Source organism: Neovison vison, chromosome 9, assembly GCF_020171115.1.
Source record: "Neovison vison isolate M4711 chromosome 9, ASM_NN_V1, whole genome shotgun sequence".
NCBI classification, from domain to species: Eukaryota; Metazoa; Chordata; class Mammalia; order Carnivora; family Mustelidae; genus Neogale; species Neogale vison.
In genome coordinates, this window is record NC_058099.1 from 99,815,015 (window position 1) to 99,833,815 (window position 18,801).

At 49.5% G+C, this 18,801-nt stretch overlaps 1 protein-coding gene across 1 annotated transcript in view; it reads right to left on the reverse strand.

The window, feature by feature from the left end:
- SHC3 (SHC adaptor protein 3) overlaps positions 1–18,801 on the reverse strand; it is an 89,988-nt gene that overhangs the window by 60,602 nt on the left and 10,585 nt on the right. Inside the window, exon 2 of the mRNA XM_044266085.1 lies at positions 5,154–5,224. Within this exon, the coding sequence (XP_044122020.1) occupies positions 5,154–5,224 (71 nt within the window). The remainder of the gene's footprint in view (positions 1–5,153; positions 5,225–18,801) is intronic.

Below are 18,801 nucleotides of genomic sequence, written 5' to 3' on the forward strand. Positions count from 1 at the left end.
CTGATGCAGGAGACATGGGCATGGAGTTACCCTAGGGGGTGAGGGAGAAGGACTCAGCTGTGCTCCAGAGCCGGGGGGGGGGGGCTTGCACACGGGGAGCTGGTGTTGTCAGAGGAACTTCTCAACTGGAAAACCACCAGCTCCCTCCCCACCAGGCCTCACCCCAGGGGCACAGGGCTGCTAGAGGCTGGGCCTGTGACACGTGTTCAGAACACGTAAATTTAGAATGAAGCAGTAAGGCTAGAGTCACAAGGGAGTGGCTCTGAGTTCCCCGAATACGCAGGGACGGGTGGGCAGGCTGTCACACCCGCCGTCGCCTTTCTATTTCTGGCAGTCAGCTCGCCCCGGGCCGAGCGCTGCAGATCTGCTCCTCTTCCACGCGCCGAACTCCAGTCGACAGCAGAGGCGTCCGTTCAGTGGCGAGAAAGGAGCCCAGGAGAGCCACCATCCAGCGTTCTAACGGAGAAGCTGGGGCAGCACCCAGGCGCCCAAGCAGAACCCAGCCTTGCTCACCGTGTCCCACGCCACGTGCCAACGCACCCATCCTAACACCGCTGGTAGAGCGGATTTGCAAACACAGGACCTTCCGAATTCCTTCCTCGGGGTTTGCAAAGGGAGAAGCAACAGAAGCAAGCCCCGCCCACCACCATTCTCAGACTGAGCAGAGCCCACCACCCCGGGCTCTCCATCGTCCTACCGGAGGTGGGGGGTGATGCGATCAGAGCGTCAGTCCCTGGACCGCAGGCGGCTCCCCCAGTGGCCGGCAGCCCCACGCCTTCCTCTGTGTCCATCTCCGGCCACGGCAGCCGCTCAGAGCCCGATATCACATTAGCAGGTGCAGCCTTGCCCCACACCGCGCAGTGCGCTTGCTCTGATCCCCGACCGAGCTCATGAGGAAGTGCCCGAGCCGCGCAGCCACGCTGGAGGCATGATGGGACAGGCTCGGGGCAGGTGGCTTGCAGGAGTCCAGCAGGGGCGCAGTCTCAGGAAGGCCTCGGGCACACGGATGATGGACGATGGGCGTGGGTTCACCCTGGACTTGGTTCTTTGAGGGCACGTAGAGAACGCTGGAGCCGGAAGTGCCTGGAGAAGCCGGCGCTGCCTGGCCTCCCCGGTCGACCGGGAGACGGGTTGGCGGCGGGGGGACAGCGGGGAGGACAGAGTCTCGAGGCCAGGCTGCGGGCCTCGGGCTTGCCTTTTGGGTCACTACCAATTGGCCCCTCCATGTACAGGGTGGGTGAGAGACCAGTCCGCAAGCCAGGCGGCATCCTCCACTATCACAAGCCCCCACGATCAGAGCGCCAGGTCCCCAGGGCCTCTGACCCCAGTCATCAAGTCACCAGGGTGAGTCCACTACTCTGTTCCGACTCAAGCCCCTGCAGCCACCGACGGCCTGCCCAGCACGTTCAGACCCAACCACGTGGTCACACTCCCGACCACAGTCCACGCGTGAAACCTCAGACAGAAGAGATGACAACGTCACAGCGTTCCCACCAGCAGGCTGACAGCCAGTCCCGCGTTCACTACCCTCTGACCCGCGCGGACAATGTGAGGAGTGCGTGGCCGGCCCACACTCATGTGCTGGAAGAGAACAAAAGGGGAATAACTTCCTGAAAGACAGTTACCCAAAGCTTACCCAAGCTTTGATTTTGATTTTCACATTAAAGGGGCCTTATGCATGTTTCTAGAGAATTTTCCAGAAATGGTGATTCTGGAGCAGAATGGTGGGTGCACACGCCACGGGGCATGCTAGGGAGCCGATCACATCCATGCAGTGGTACTGGAGAAGGTCTGGTCCTGACCAGGGTCTTTGGGGCCCATGGAAACTACAGCAGCTCTTAAAACAAAGGAAGCAAAATCACAAAACCAGATTGCACTGCCGACTCCGCAATTCGGAAGAATGAGTTTATTTCAGGACCTACACGATGCATTGACCGTCCACAGGAGCACACCAGGAAGAGTGGCACAGGCACACGTGGCTGCTGACGGGACCGTCATCTGGCAAGTCCAAGCAGTGCAGAAGGTCAGCCGGAGTCATTTAAAGCCAACACGGATGGCTGGAGAAGGGCCACCTCGCTGAGAACTCTGGGCTTAAGTGGTATGTCTTTATAGCCTTCCAGGTCCTAAAAATGGCTTAAGATGACTCCCAATAATAGATAAAACTTAACACGATAAATAGCATAAAAATGAGCAGAGGAGGAAATCCAAGGAAAGAGGGAAAATACACGCTGGTCTAGCAGCCAGAGGCACGTGGAGAGCCTCGCATCACTGTGCACGGGGCGCCCGAAGGGCAGAGACCACGCTCTCCCCCAGGTCCTCCCCACCTGACGTGGCTCTTCCCGCCATAACCCAGCTCAGCCCTCCACACCCTCCCCCTGCAACAGAGGAGAACCATCTGGAGAGGACGTCTCAGGGAGGCGAACAGCGTGGTCCACTCAGGAGGTCGTCTGACCCCCGGGTCCAGGCCGGGCAGCTACTCTCGGGAGCACTGTTGGCCACCGTCACCTGGTTTGGAAATCCAGCTCGGTCCTCCCTGCTTGCGACTCTCCCCCCGACCCCCTGCCCATCTCCCTGGGTGATGCCAGCCGGAGACCCTCCCTCACACCCCTCCCCCAGGCTGAGCCGCCCGCTCTGTGGGCCCCGTCCCGTGGGCATCAGATCTCCCACCACCACCACCGAGGTGGGCATCGTGCTTGCGTCCTGCTCACGGGTGTGCAAGCTGAGCCCAAGCTTGCACAGGTGGAAAATGACAGAGCGGGGCCCCACACGTGGGACGTCCCTCCACGCGTGGGCGGCCTCCGGGCTGCTGTGCCGCAGGTGTCCTGGTGCGAGGTGATTCACCGCGATCACCACAGCTAAGTATATAGTGGCCGGCAGCTTGCGGCCTGCTTGCGGAGTTATCCACTCGGAAGCGGCTGGCAGTCCACAGGCGGCTCTGTGGAGAGCGTGACAGTCAGCCTGAACTCAGACCCAACACTCGATTGACCCCCACAGAAGGACACGTGGTTAGCCTCCAAGAGACACTTACATCTACAGCTTGTACCCTCTACCAGAGGAGTAGGGGCTGGTCACTTGCTCACAGAAATACATATTTTTATGAACGGTGTGGCCGGGGAGCCCTTGGAAACATGTCTTTCCAGAGCCTGTTGACGACACCCTAATCACGTCTATACCCACCTCCCATTTCCCGCAACCTTCAGCATAGACAGCAAGTGCCGCTGGGGCTCGGCCAGCACTGGGAGGTGGCCTCGGCCTCAGCCCTCTGCCCGGCGCCCCCCAGTGCTGCGCAGTCTTCTCCTGGAGCTTTGCAAAGGCTTCTCTCTGACCTTGACGAGTCACGACCTTGATGTTTCCTAGGCATGGACTGCAGCTATCCCCTAAAATAAGGACCGTGCCACGTGATCGAAACAAGGCAAGAAGCAAAAAGCATCGTGGAGACAACCACAGAGAGTTTTCAAAAAGCCTAACCAAGCCAGAACTCAACACCAAGTCTCCTGAGCCCCAGAACCGCGCCTCCCTCCCCCCCAGCCCATTACACTGCCTGCCTTTGCGGAAGCCTGAATGGAACGCGGGGGGGGGGGGGGACACGCACACCTAGACCTCCACATCCACCGGGGTCTGCCCCGCAGCTTCCTGCTACGGTGTTAACTGTTGCTCCGGGACCCTGACGGAGGGAGCACCAGGATAGTTCCCGTCCCCCCCCACCCCTGCTCCCCAGGCCTGTGCCTGTCACACGCCCCTCTGTCGCTTGCCTATGCACCTTTCTCCCCGGAGCAGGGGCCCGGCAATGTGGGATGGCCCACGTGGGCCAGCACGTGCCCAGCTGGCACAAACCCTTCGATGGATACACCAGGAGAACTGAAATGGAAGGAAGCCGTCGCAGAAGTGAAAGGAGCTGTTAAGGGAATTCAGCAGAAAAATCCGACGATTCTCTTTCATGAAACCACCAGCACACACGAGATGGCCAACAGTCCCGTGGTCCCCGCACCCACACACGGGCCCAGCGCTCTGCCCGCCGGCGCCACTGGTCCTGCCACCGCATCCGGAGGATCAAGCACTGGCTCCGTAACCTCCTGCTTCTCTTCCGAAGCCTCTGTTCAGAACACCGTTCCTGTGCCTTGGCGACTTCCATAAACCACCCTGTACCGACCAGCGGAGGCAGATTCTTCCCTCAGTGCGGGTTAAAACGTTGGTGCGTTCCCACCCTGCATGCCTGGATTTGCTTCAGAGGGGACAGAAACATCACTTCTTCTAAGCATGGATTTCTTCGGTGAGGAGGACATGCCACGGCGATGTTTACCACAGTCAAAGTATGTACAATATTTAGCCGCTAATGACGACAAATAATGGCTTCCTCAAGTTCGGTCATTAGTTTTTGGCTTACTAACCCAAAGATATGCACTAGACTGATGGAAATGCCGTGAGTAGGAGGCGTATTCTGAGGTCACTATTTAGACCAAGTAATTCCACAAGCACCAAAGTGAGCGAAGCTTGTGGCCCAAAGCAATGGGCTCTTTCACGAACCCCTCCTGGCTTTCCAGTTCTCCTCTTCCAGGTGACCTGAAATGGGCGTTTTTCTAAAGGTTTAAGCTCTACATGTCTACGATTTTATTAAAAACAGTGCTTAACTATGGAACTGGCCCTCGAGGAGTTTAGAATCTAGTTGACAGCGGAGGACCTCTGTACACCTGCTCAATGTCACTGACCCCGCAAACAACCGGCTGCTTCTGAAATTACTACCGCCACGAACATCTCTGCCTGGAATCATGCATTTTATTCTCTGTGCAGCTCTCTCCTGACACCTTCATTTTTCTCTTTAGAAAGAAATAGCCCAGTTCAGTACATTTTGAAATATCAATCTGGTTTAAGAGTTTCAAGTATAAAGAAACGTTCACAAGCTCTACACGTGTCTGCAGCTCCGTTATAAGGACAGCTTTGGAAGTGGGAACATCCCCAAGGTTCTTAAGCCTGAGGTGCACCTCACAGATGTGGGCAAACACATGGAAATCCTGAATCCACCGGGCTCTGACCCCCTGTCAGGGTCACCAGCGCTCAAGGGGCAGACTCTCCTTCTGGAAATTTCTAGGCTGCTAATGCTGCAATCATTCCCTCCTTTAGTAAGATCACAGGAGTGCGTGCTCAAGAGGGCTTACCTGGTAATCTGTGTTCTTGTGCTGAAGTCAAGAGACCTCATTGAGCGCAGAACTTCAATGCAGCCCAAGTACTGCAAGGGAAAAAAACATAATCATGAGCCTGGGGGGCAAGACAAAAAGACAGCTCCTAGCCACATCAAGGGCATTCCTGGAAGCTGTGCATGCTTCTTAAATCACATTTTAACTTTATGTGCCTCTCGAGGCTTTGTTCTCTTTCTGGAAAAGCAATAACTCACATCCATGAGAAAGTATCCTTGAATCCTACAGGCCGCCAGACTTGACTTTCCCAAGATCCTTGAGTATTTGCATTTTATTCAGAAACATATTTTTCAAAAACTTCTGTTGAAGTATAATGTGTACCATTAAGTGCAGAAATCTTAAGTGCATAAATCCATTATTGCCTAAACACGTCCCAGAGTGTGACCACCCCAACATCCAGACCTCGTATTTCTAGTCCTTTACAAGGGTCTAGAGGGTTATAATTTCTGAAGAAAGAATGAAAACACTCTAATACCAACATGTTGACCAATATTAGACTTCATTATTTAACCAATATATTTTGGGTTTTGTCAACAAACTATATATCTATGACCTTCCTAGTTGCTTTATTTTGGTTTACCAGAAAGCCCTCTTCTGCATTATGTAACACAAACTTTCAGAAGTTTCAATTTACACATCTAAATTTGTAGCCAAATCTTTAATCCGTTTCACACATGTAAGCGTGTGTGTGTCTGTAAATGTGCGGACATAACGAGAGCTGTACATAAACAACTAGACGGTGGAGATACAATATTTGTGTGCCAGAGCCCTTGGGAATTTGAAGGACAGATGTTTTATACCAATGCCTTTAAATTCAGACTTCGCAGGAAGAGGCCTCATGGTGTAGTACAGAAAAGACTGCATTTGAATTATTCAGAAAACTGGAATTGGAGCCTGACTCTGTCATATCTAGTTATGTAACTTGGAGCAAAGCTTCAAAATTCTCTGAACGGAAGCCTCTGTACCCATACAACGTGACTATGCCTCCAGGCCTCGTGCCGCCACGTGACACCACAACCACCACATCGCACAGTTGCTGGAACACCACCACCACCGCCACGGCCACAGCCATGTGGATACAATGAACAACATCATGGAGACACACAAAGCAGATGGCCACTGGCACGGCGGAGTCTCGTGACTACAGTGACCAACATCACAGCCTTCCGTGCCTGCCAAGACGAACGTCTCAGGACCACACGGCTCCTAGCACCACGGTCACACAGTCACACAAATCCCACATCCACCGTCAAAGAGTTCCATGAATGACCCACTGATCATCCTCCATGATGCTGCGAGTCCCGTGAGAAGCGGGAACAACGCTGCAGGGTTGGGGGGCCGGTGCCGCTGCTAGTACGGCTGTGCAGATGCCATCACCACCACGGCAGGGGTACGTGACTACCACTGCCGCTGTCACTTGGATATGTGAAGACCTCAACCCTCTTTGCAGAGTTATGGGATTGCCACATCCATCCCCGTCCCAGCATGGTGATCACAGCAATGTCCCAGAGCTACGTGAATACCACCACCACCACCATTACGAAGTGAAGTAATGAGAATGACTGAAGTGGCAGAATGGTGTCAACACCACCCGCGCTGCTGCTCAAAGATCTGTGAACACATCACCCCCACCACACAGAGTCACACAATTACTCACCCACAACTATAGACATAGAGGACTACCCCACGACCACCATCACGGATGTGACTATGACAAGAACCACTGCAGATACCTGATGAGTATGCCGCCCATCAGAGAGCTGTTGAGTACCACAGCCAGTGTTGTCGTTATGTGAACACAACTGCCGCTTTGCAGAGAAGTGGGAGTACCGTGAACATCAGAGGTATGTGAGTCCACGGGCAAGACCGCAGTGCTGCTGAAGGGATCACAGCCATCATGCAGAACTGTCTGCATACGACCTCCAGTCTCACAGCTGCATGCTACCACGACTGAAGCTGCAGAGCTGTGTGAAGACCAAATCCTCCAGCACTGCAGCGTTACACGAACGCCATGATGAGCATCACCGAGTCTGATGGATAACACTCCTGGCTGTGCATCAGTGGACGTATCCCCACGTCACCACTGCAGTTATGGAAACATGGCACCGCCACCACTGTAGACTATGCGAATACCACCAACACCACAAATACCCCACAGGCACCACTATAGTTAATTAAACACACCACCAAGAGCATCTTGGTTTCGTGGGAAGGTGATCAAAAGAATTGAAGAGGTCTGTGAATACTGTCACCGACTTCAGAGTTATGTGACTATAACCAACAGCCTCGCAATTATGGGGATACCATGACCACCAACAGAGGGTTATGTGGAGGTCACAGCAGCCCTGAAAAATTATGGGAACACTGTGACCACCCTTTCCGAGTTCTGTGAAGACCATGAGTGACTCTGCAGAGGTATAGGATTGGCACAGCCAATACCATCTTGGAGCTATGTGAAGATCACCACTATGGCCGTGTGGAATTTCCAGAATACCATGAGCACCATGGCAGAGCTAGGCAAATACCACCACATGGCCATCCCACAGACACGTGGACACCACAACTATTGTCACAACCGCCACCTTGTGAATACCATGACCACAAACCAGGAGACCTATGTGACTGTCCTGACCAAAGTCACAGATCTACACGAATACCACCACCTTGCAGGGATGCACTAATGCCAACACAGCATCATCACAGATTTGTGTAGACACCATGACCAAGTCACGGGGTTGTCTGAATTACACCATCAGCACTGTCACAAGATACATGACTGGCACCATCAGTTTTGCTCAGTCATGCCAATGCTATGACAAATGCTGCAGGGTGGTAGGAACACCATAATGAGCTTCGCAGACCATGTGAACACAACCTCCAGCAACATTGCAAGGTCATGGGGAGACAAAATCTCCGTCACATAGTTATTTGACTACCACCTCTGCCACCATCCTGCTGGCATGAGAACACCATGACCAACCACACAGAGTCAGCAGAACCACACCAGCAACAACATCATAGAGTCACAGAAATGCGACTACCACAGTTGAAGATGATGTGCACGGAAACACCAGCACCATGCCAAGGCTATGTGGATCCATGACCAACTCATAGAGCTAGAGCTACATGAAGAGAGAACCAACGATGCAATTATGGGAGTACTACCATCAACACAGCCAAAGAGTTGTGCAACTACCAGCACCAACAAAATACGGTTATGGAGACACCATGACCAACACGACCAACTATGTGACTGACATGACCAATACCACAGTGACATCTGAATGTCATCACCATCACACCACTGCAGGAATGGAATATCAGGACCACCATAGCAGGCTTCTGTGACTACCACGACGAACTTCACAGTCGTGTGGGCACCACCACCCGGAAGGAGAATTACACCACCAGTGCTGCAGAGTTATGTGGATACCACCATGGCACGACACGATGATGTCCACACCATGACAAATGTGCACACCTCCACCAGCAGCACAGTCGTGTGGAGGCCACAATGTCAGAGAATTATGTGAACACCAGCGAAACCATCATAGCTCCATAGGTATCACCACCAACAATACGGAATTCTGTGAGCACCATGACCGGCACACTTACTTGACTACCACAGCCACCTCTGCAGTAGTGTGTAAACTGACTTCTCAGAGCTCCGTAGGTACCTCCATCCCCACCAGCCATGTCGTTACCCTCACCGCTGTCAGAGTTGTGTGAATATAGCCACCACTGCCATCCCAGAGTGACATGAAGGCCACGACGAACTCCAGGGAGTCACATGATGACCACCACCACCACCCTTGAGAGTTAGGTGAGTGCCTCCACTAGCATCACGGACCTGGGTCATGCCCCCAATGTCTGCCTTAATTTGCCCCCTTACCATCAATGTGTCAGCAAGCTTATTTCTATCCTTCATAACGCTGTATAGCACCGATCTCTGTATCTTTGACTCTCACGGGCGAAAGTACTTCCTTTCTTTTTTAATTTGGATTTCCCTGATATCTGTAAGGATATGTGATTTTTCTCACATGTGTGTTGGCCATTTTCACTCCCTTTTCTCTGAGCTGTTGTTATCTTTGGCCCAGTCTCCTATTCTTTACGGGTTTATCTTTTCCTTATCTTTTTCTTGTAGATTAATGGGATGATAATCTCTCATTCAATCATTTTTCTTTTGATGGTTTCTACATTTTACCTGACATAAGTTGTTACTACAGGAACACTGTAGTAATTCCTGTCATCATATGCCTGTCATGTTCTGTATGGCTCGGGAGGGAGCTGTGTTGCTCAAGAAGGTCTTGATATTCTCCTAAATTGTACTTAACAATATTTATTTATCACTTACCTATGCATTCACTTCTTTACATGTTTTTGAAAATTCATTTATTTGAGGGGGCATGCACACATGCAAGGGGGAAGGGGCAGAAGGAGAGAGAATCCTCAAGCAGACTCCCCACTGAGTGCAGAGCCCGACACAGGGCTCAATCTCACGACCCTGAGATCATGACTTGAGCCAAAGACTTTGTGGTCTTTATGACATATGTCCCGTGCTTTTCTTCTCCAATGTATTCCAAGGCACTTTTTTTTAAAAATTTAGTTACAATTAGGGATAACATTTTGGATTTTTGCCATTGCACGTCTATCTGGCTTTCACCAGCAGAGAGAAAGTTATTAATTTAGGGTGTACATAGAAAATTCAATCATTAGGCCCAAGAAATGTACAAAGAACTATGGAAACTGGACAATGGGACCCAGAAAACATCCCAGTGGGGCTAGAAGACATACAAAAGAAACTGTAAAGTGTTGGAGATTGGATCCAAAGGTTCCTGCACCTGCCTCATACAAAGTCCAAGAAAAGGAAAGAGAGGAGAAGAAATATTCAAGAACAAAGAGAATAGAATGTTGAGTGTTGGACGAAACAGGAGTATCTATATTTTCAAGGCACTCAGAAATATGAAAAGACCCACTTGTGGACGTATGGCAGCTCAGTTTCAGGACAAAAGGACCCAGAGAGAAACATCGTACAAACATTCTGTGAGGGGAAGGGAAACAGGTTCCTCACGGAGCAAGTTCTCTTGCACACCCAGTACAAGAAGATGAACACCACCATTGGAAGTCTGAAGAACAGCGGTATGCAGCCAAGAATCTTAGATCCACCCAAACTGGCATTCAGGTGGGAGGACAAAGCGAGGACTCAGAACGTTAACCACCCACAGATGCTTCCCCGAAAGAATTATTCCAGAAGAACAATGAATACAAAAAACAGGAGGACGTGGGCTAGGAGAAAAATAATAAGGAATGAATCAACAGAAGTCACAGGTACGCCTGGTGCTTCATCATTACTGACACATAAGTTTAAATATTTTTTTTACAGTGACAGGGAGCTCCATCTCAGAAGACCCCCAAATCGGCTGGCCAGGGCAGACAGAAAACAGATCCTGGAGCTGGGGAAGCATGAGCAGGGGAAACATGCAGCTTGGAAGGGATTCACGGCAGCAGCGAAAGCAACGTACAATTACATGCATGTAAAAAGGCTGTAAACTGGTAAAAAATAAGAATAGGATGACTGAACTCCAGACTGCTAGAGAATAGAATAGAAGGAGGAAGCAAATAAAAGCAGTCAAGCCAGCAGAAAGAAGGGGAGAGCCAGAAATACACAAAAGACTCGGGGAAAACAGAAGTCAAAACAGGAACGGGTCCAAACATCTCAGTAATCATAATTATCCTGAGTCGATCAAACCCAGTGGTTTAAAGTCAGAGCTTTCACCCAAGTTAAGAACAAGATATGTTACAGGGAGTGAGTGACAACGACAAGGTTGACAAGAAGGAACAGATTCTCGACCAGGCAAAGGCCAGCACAAGGACCAGAGATCTAAGGGGGTCATTGTCTTGTTTACAAGTGTAGGAAACACAACATGAATTAAGTTTGAGAACTGTGCAAGGTCATCTCTGCTCAGCAGTGAGCCTGCTTCCCCCTCTCTCTCTGCCTCTGCCTACTTGTGGTCTCTCTCTCTCTCTGTCAAATAAATAAATAAAATTAAAAACAAAAAAACAAAAACAGTGCAAGATCGAATTGAAAAAAACCTTGAATGAAGGACAAATAAGTAAAAGAAGACCAGCATCTGTGGAAAGATATATTATGGTATTTGGACTTATGAAAATTGATCATTTTTGTTAGAAAAGACATGTGATGAAATACCATGGAAAGACAAGTGAAAGATTAAGAAAAATGCAATCAATTGAGCAGGGAAAAAAATTAATGATCAGGCTACTCCACGAGGTTCTGTGAGTCATTACATGAGCCCATCAACTCAAGAGAAAACAATGGGCAAGAAAACAAATGGGAAATCCAGAGGAAGACAGACAGCTGGCCAACATGCCCCCATAAAGACTAGTATCAGAGTAGTTAAAATAAACCCAAACAGAGAGATCATTTTTCACCCAGCTGAGTGGTCAGCTGGGTGAGGAAGCAGGAAAAAGGGCTCTCCCTCATGCTCTCCTAATTTGGTGAAAACTTTTTGGAAGACTGTCTGGAAGTGTCTGTGGAGATGCGAAACGTGGTTCCCTTTGACCCAGCGACATCATTTGTAGAACTTTATTCATGTGTAAGTGCGTGAAATTGTACGTACAAAACATTCATTGCTTCACTGCCTGCATTGTGACGATGTGAACCCCCTTCTCGAATGTTCATCCATAAACTCTTGGCTAAACATTTTGGACACATCCGAACTATAATTCCAAATTCGGCCATTTTTAAATGATTGAAGCTGAGAGTCTCCAGGAGACAGTCACTTCCTTCACATTGTACTGGTTGAAGTAAGGCACAGGGTCACCCCAGATTCGAGGGGAGGGGCTCAGTTCTCAGTTCTCTGGAGACAGGAGAGCAGAGACAAAGAGGGAGCAAGTGCTCCACGAGGGGCCATGGGTAGGAGGCCCTACCTCTGGTGCTTCTGCCTTGTTTGAACTTTTTATAACAAGAACATAACCATCTATTCCTTGTACAATTACAGAATGATGAAAAACTTTAAATACTTTCTTCCCAGAAGAAAAGACCACGCTTATAAACACGGACCTCCATGCTATGATGCAGACTTGGTCACAAGGCCCCCCTGGAAATCTGGACACTCTAACTCCAGGGAGCTGGGACCTCCGTCCACAGCCCTCTGGGGTGTCACCTCGCTCAGGTGTGCTGGAGGAAGGGAGGCACTCAGTGAAACCAGCCACGCCTCTCAGATGGGCCTCCTGAATTCCATCCCTGGCCTCAGCTACAAGTCAAGGATGGGTGTGGGATCCCAGCCAGGCCAGCAAGTCATAGTCCCAGGGGTCTGGCAGGAACTGTCTGCACCTTCTACCATCCAGGAGTGACAAGGTCCAACGCAGCTTCTGAGAACCAACAATTGACGGGAACTGCTCCTGAGCCACCAGACCTTCGGAGACTACATTAAGTCTTGGGTTGTGTCTGAATAGGGCAGCAATCTGAATCCAAAGCCCCATGTTGGTCCAGCTGGTGGATGGAGCCTGGAGGAGAGAGGGCGGTGATGGTGGGGAACAGAAGGATGGAGCCTCTTGTCTCCTTTGGGCGAGGACACTGATTGCCCACATCAGAGCTAGCGTTAGAGAAATGCTGGCAGGTCAAGTTGTGCATTTTGTTTCAAGGTAATTTCGAGGGACAGATGCACTGAGGAAAGGTGACTCCTGTCTTGAGCAGCAGGATAAATGCACATGCTGGTCCAAGTGAGGATGGGGGCAAACTCTTGGGGAACTGTGAGGTGTTCTCTCCGTGCCGAACGTGTGCTTCCCCGTGACCCAGCACCTCCACCACGAGGGAGATGAGCCACGTGCCCGCCAAACAAATGTGCGAACATACTCACGGTAGCTCTGTTCGTGAGACCCAGCCCTGGAGGGACAACCAGGGACCCATCCGTGGCGTGATGAATCAATGAACAGCAATAGAGTCCCACGAGGCAGTGGTGACACAGCAATGAGGACAGAAGAGTCACCACCACAGGCCACAGCTCTCTCCGGCCGTGTCACTCCCGTGGCAACCGCAGACCGAGCCCCAACGCGTGCCTGACCCTCGTCCAGGATCCAGTAGGACACCGGCCGACAGGGTCCGTGACCAAGGATCCATTCTAGTCAGGAAAGCAGGTGAATCATTGTGAAGAAACCGCTGGTCTGTTGTTCCCTTGCCATTTGGGCTTCACATGCCATATCCCCACCCACGCTCCGGCCACACCAAGCTTTTCATGCCTCCCACGGTCTGTGTCTACATATGCGATTTCTCCTGCCTGCAAACTCTTCTCCCTCCCACCCCTCTCCTCCCCTCCTCGAACCCTGCCGATCCCTAATGACCCCCCCGAAGATCAGACACTGAGAATCGCGTTCCTGATCCCGTGAGCACACGGCCCATGTTCTGCGCCCATGGAACCCGGCTGTGGCCACAGTGCCTCCTCACCATTTGACCACGTCACCGCGCTTGGTGCAGACAGTGTAAGAAAGCCTTGTTGTCGGGACTCAAAACCGAGAAACGTAAAACCTTTCACCCCTCCTTTCTTGTCAGTTCCCTAAGACCACAGCTCACCTCCAAAACGCCCTGTGCCCTGTGCTATGGTCCACATACCGAGGGCTCCAACACCCACTCACACAGTGTTCCCCAGAGCACTCTGTGGGCTACATCTTTATCCCTGTCCACTTTCCTAATGCCTCACGCGTAATGGGTACAAAATAAATGTTTGCTGACCACATTCATCAAGGGCTAACCAAGTTAGAGTTACTTTCCACATCCCCCCAGTATTCAGAAGCAGATGGCTTACAATACTTCATTCGCTCCTGCAAGAATCTTGTGAACCGTAATTTCCTATTAATTTTTTTATTTCACCTGTTAGCACCAGTCCGTGCTGGCTTGTGGTGCGTAATGTATTTGAACGTTCTGTTTCTGGACTTAGGACGTCGGACCGTGCTGCGGCCTCCCCCCAGCTGAATTAGTCTGAGTTACTGCTCGAGGGTGTGCATGGGCAGGTGAGGAGCAGTGACAGAGAAATGGGGGATACTCTTCCCAGCCTCCCGGCATCCCAGCCTGCCCAGAAAGAGGGAAGTAAAAGTACATTATGTTTGCAACAAGGAAGTCTGTACTTATCTCCAAAAAAAAGTTTAAAAAATGTTTTTTCAGGGAAAAGAAACATAGACTCTAACCCTACTTCTATAACCTTCAACATCTGCTCTCAGGTCACCCCGGTGCCCATTTCCCCATCTAGAGCAGAATCCTGCAAACACTGCAGGGAACCTTCCGTTGGGGCTACCAGCATATTCCCTAAAAAATCAGTAAGTCGACATTTTCCCACTTGAATCACATGCTTCAAGTTTCCCAACGATTCCTTATCATTTTAAGATGAATATACAGTCTACGACGTGATCCTAAATCTGAACGTTGACTGGCATGTGGCCTCAGAAGCCAAGTATAAAATAATCACACAATTCAACATGTATTTGGTGTTTTACTGCCAAGCATGAGACGACAGTTGCTGGTCTGGCAAACGACAAAGCCCCAAAGAACGTATCTGTGCCTGTTGCTGGAAGGTCAGGCCAGAGTGGACTTCGGACACACACAGTCGTGGGTTACAGACCCACTTCAGGGCTGACCACCTGCATGCACCTCAGCAAATCCCTGGACGTTTCTGAGTCCCCATTTCTCCCTCTGCGGATGGGATGACCATGAGAAATACACACGATGGAATGGGTTTTAAGCAAGCAGGATTACGCCTCGGGTCCCCAACACAAGCCCTAGACTCCGTCATCCAAAGACTGACTCTTCACCCACAGCACGGTTCTGTAATAAGCATCTCCAGTCACTTTTCCTAAAGCTTGCACCAACGGGCACATCCGCTCTCAGGGTGTGAGGGCGTCTTTCCCCTCTGTCCTTGCCAACTCGGCAGGATGCCGTGGCGGGTGACTGATTCTCATTTTGTTATTTATCTGAATATCATTATTTTTACAATGAAATTTACCACTTCAGAAATGAGATTTTACTGACAGTTCAATGCCGCGTCTCTTTCGTCTGATCCAGGGCAACGATGAGGGGCACAGTCAGAACAGGGACCCTTCCCCCTGGGCCCCTGTCAATGGGCTACCTTCCTCCCTCTGCATCCAGACAACTGCCACTTGCATTCGGACCTCACATCCTCACCAAGTCCCTTACCCCTGGCTTGTTTTATTTAGCATGACTACAATTTTTTGTGATGATGTTTTATTGATATATAATTCATGTGCCATCAGAATTCATCCTTTTGAACTGATCAATCTTGTCATTTTTAGGAGATTCACAATACGATCCAACCACAATGACTGTTCCATTCTGGAACACCATCATCACCCTAAAAAGAAGGCTGGATAGGCCCATTGGCAGTCATCCCCACCCCCAGCTCCTGGCAACCCCCAACCCACTTCCTGTCTCTGCGGAGTTGGTGGTTCTGGACAGCGTAAGCGGAATCACGTGGTATGTGCATGCCTTTTTGGATCTGGCCTCCTCACTCGTCACAATGTTGCAAGGTCCAACGTGCTGTAGCAGGTGTCAGCATTTAACTTCTTTTTATAGCTGAATACTAATCCATTATATGGACAGACCACATTCCGTGTCTCTGTCCCAGCTGGTGGACACCTGAGTTCTTTCCAGGTTGGGCAGTACAAGCGAGGCTGCCGGGGACATCCACAGAGGGGTCTTAGTGTGAACATATGTTCTCAGTTGTCTCGGGCATGCCCCCGCGAATGGAATAGTGGGTCACGTGGTAGCTCTGTTTACCCTTTTCAGGAGCAGCTGCAGTGTTCTATATCCCTGTCACCGGTGGAGGAGTGCCAATTACCGACACCCCTATCATTGCCTGTCGTTTTTATTTTAGCTGACCCAGTGGGCGTGAGGTGGGACGTCGCAGTGGTTTCAATTTGCAATTCCCCGATGACGCTAAGCATCTTTCACATGTTCATGGGCCATCTGTACGTCTTTTTCAGAGAGATGTCTATTCCAGTCCTTTGCTTATTTTTCAATTGGGTTATTTTTGTTTTTATTGTTGAGTTGAAATAGTTCTTTATGTAATCTGGGTGCCCGTTCCTCATCAGACACACGACTTGCAAATATTTTCTCCCATTCTGAGGTTGCCTTTTTACCTTCTTGGTGGTGTCCTTGGAGGCACAAAAGTTTTTCATCTTGATGAAGTTCAAGTATCTATTTTTGTTGTTGTTGTCTGTGCTTTTGGGGTCATATTTAAGAAACCACTGCCTGATTGAAAGTCACAAATATTTACCCTTGTGTGTTTTCTATGTGTTTTAAGGTTTTAGCTCTTACAATTAGGCCTTTGATCCATTTGGAAATCACTTTTTTATATGATGTGAGAAAGTTCCAACTTCATTCTTTTCCATGTACACATCTAGTTGTCCCACACACCCCATCTACTAAAAAGATGGTTCTCTGTTGCGTGGCCTTGGTATGCTTGTCAAATATCAACTGAACAAAAATGCATGAGCTTGCTTCTGGTCTCTCAGTTCTGTCTCATTGTTCTAGGTGTCTGTACTTAGGCCAGTAACATATTTCTTTAAATCAGAAAATATGAGTTCTCTAATTTTGTTTTTCTTCATCAAGTAGGTTTTGTACATTTGGGGCATTGATGCATTTTATAAATTACCTGATTTGTGGCTTTGTTAAGTCTCTATTTGATTAGTTTATTTGTTTCATCTCTGACTTCTTCACCAGAACATAAGCTGTAGGACAACAGAGACGACATCTCTTTTTTAATTTCCAAATGTGCCTAAGGACCTCTACAGGGCCTGACATATAATATAAACTCAGTGCAATCTGTTGACTAAATGAATGAATGATTAAATACTCAACTTTTATAACGATAAATAGGAACAACGTAAATACTCAAAAACTAGGACAATGTTTAAGTTGTAAAAATCAATGGGACAGAATGTCATGCAACTATTAAAAGCCATGCCTTCCAATAAGATTTAATGATTTGGAGAATCACTGAGCCTGACCTCAATTTTGCATAAATGAAAATAAAGGACAGGGAAAAGTCATGGGAATTTCAGTAGAAGTCATCATGGAAGACTGCGATTACAGTTGATTTTAATTTCTTCTTTTGCTTTTCTCTATTTTCAACAATTAGCATGTGTCGCTCCCATAAAAGAAAGCTAAGTACGGGTAACCAGAAGCATCTGTGGGCATCCAGCTGTGCATGGATGTCTGGATTGGCAGTCAGAACGATTCCCCTGCTGGGATTTTGCTGCTCATGAGGCCGACCCCTAGTGCCTTGAATAGTTTCAGAGTCCATCATGGAATCAGGGTCGAGGCCATGGGGTATCGAATCAGTGTCGACCTCTGCCCGGGTCCCATCCATGACATGGTGACGCCTCACTCAGCACCCTGTGAGGACCCAAGGCCAGGGCGAACTGTAAACTTCACCTCTTCCAAATCCCCAGTGGGGCCAGTACGTCTGGGCACGTGCAGGCACTACCGTCCACCCAATCAGAGTTCAAATGTCATCAACTGACAGAGAGCGTGGCAACTTCAGATTCAAGGGAAATTCTGTCCACCATAGCTATTGAATGATCGAGGTTCCAGAGTGACTCATTTTGGGACACTTATTTGTTTGACTATTTATATATATTTGAGAAGAGGCTAACTCTAGATTTTACTAATTTGCCCAATCTACTTTACATAGGGTTATAGATCATTAAAGGTATATACTTAGAAAATTTCCTACAAAAGTAACCTTCAATTTGCTAAAAAGTTATTATTCACACTAAAGGAATGGCCCTACCTAACAGCCCCAATTTGACCATTATTGTTAAGTATTTTTTTCATTTAACAGGTCAGGGACATAAACTAATCAATGGTAGCAGAGGTCAGGATACCGGCCCCTACCGTTGACTGGCTGGGGAATGAGGGAGCCCAGCGGGGCCTGGGAATAGTCAGGTGTCTGCGTGGGTGTCACATACGTATTTATGTGCTCACCGAGCTGAACATTTAAGGTTGCATGGTTTACTACACACGGACCAAAAAAAATTGAAAGGAAAAAAAAAAAGATCATTGCTTTTAAGAGAGCCGTTGAAGTTATTTTACAAAAATAATGCTCATCTTTTTCTGATAAATAATGTACGTTCATTCTACAAAACTTTGGAAAATACTAGCAGCATCAAAAAATAAAAATCGTTTCTCATCTACTCTGCGGAACAACTTGGCATGATGATAGATGCTGCTCAGAGCCCTGTGACAGCTCAGCTCTGCTTGCTGGCTTCTAGGGTGGCTGACAAGCTCTCTACCAACGCCGGTCAGCTTGGACCCCAAGGCTCGGGCTGTGGCCGCACAGACCCGCCCACCCCGACCATGTCTGGGGCCACCATGCAGGCTGCTTCCTCCCAAAGGCTGCCCGGCAGCTGCGGGTTACTACTAGTCATTCACTCCCCTCTAAGAGAAGCCCGTGCAGGCCTCTGCTGTGGCCCAAGGACCATCTGCAAAGGCTGTGAAGCTGAGAGCCCGAGGCAGGGGCCAGGAAGACCACCGGTGCCCTCTGCCATCCCCCCAGCCGTATCTCCACACCTGCCCGTG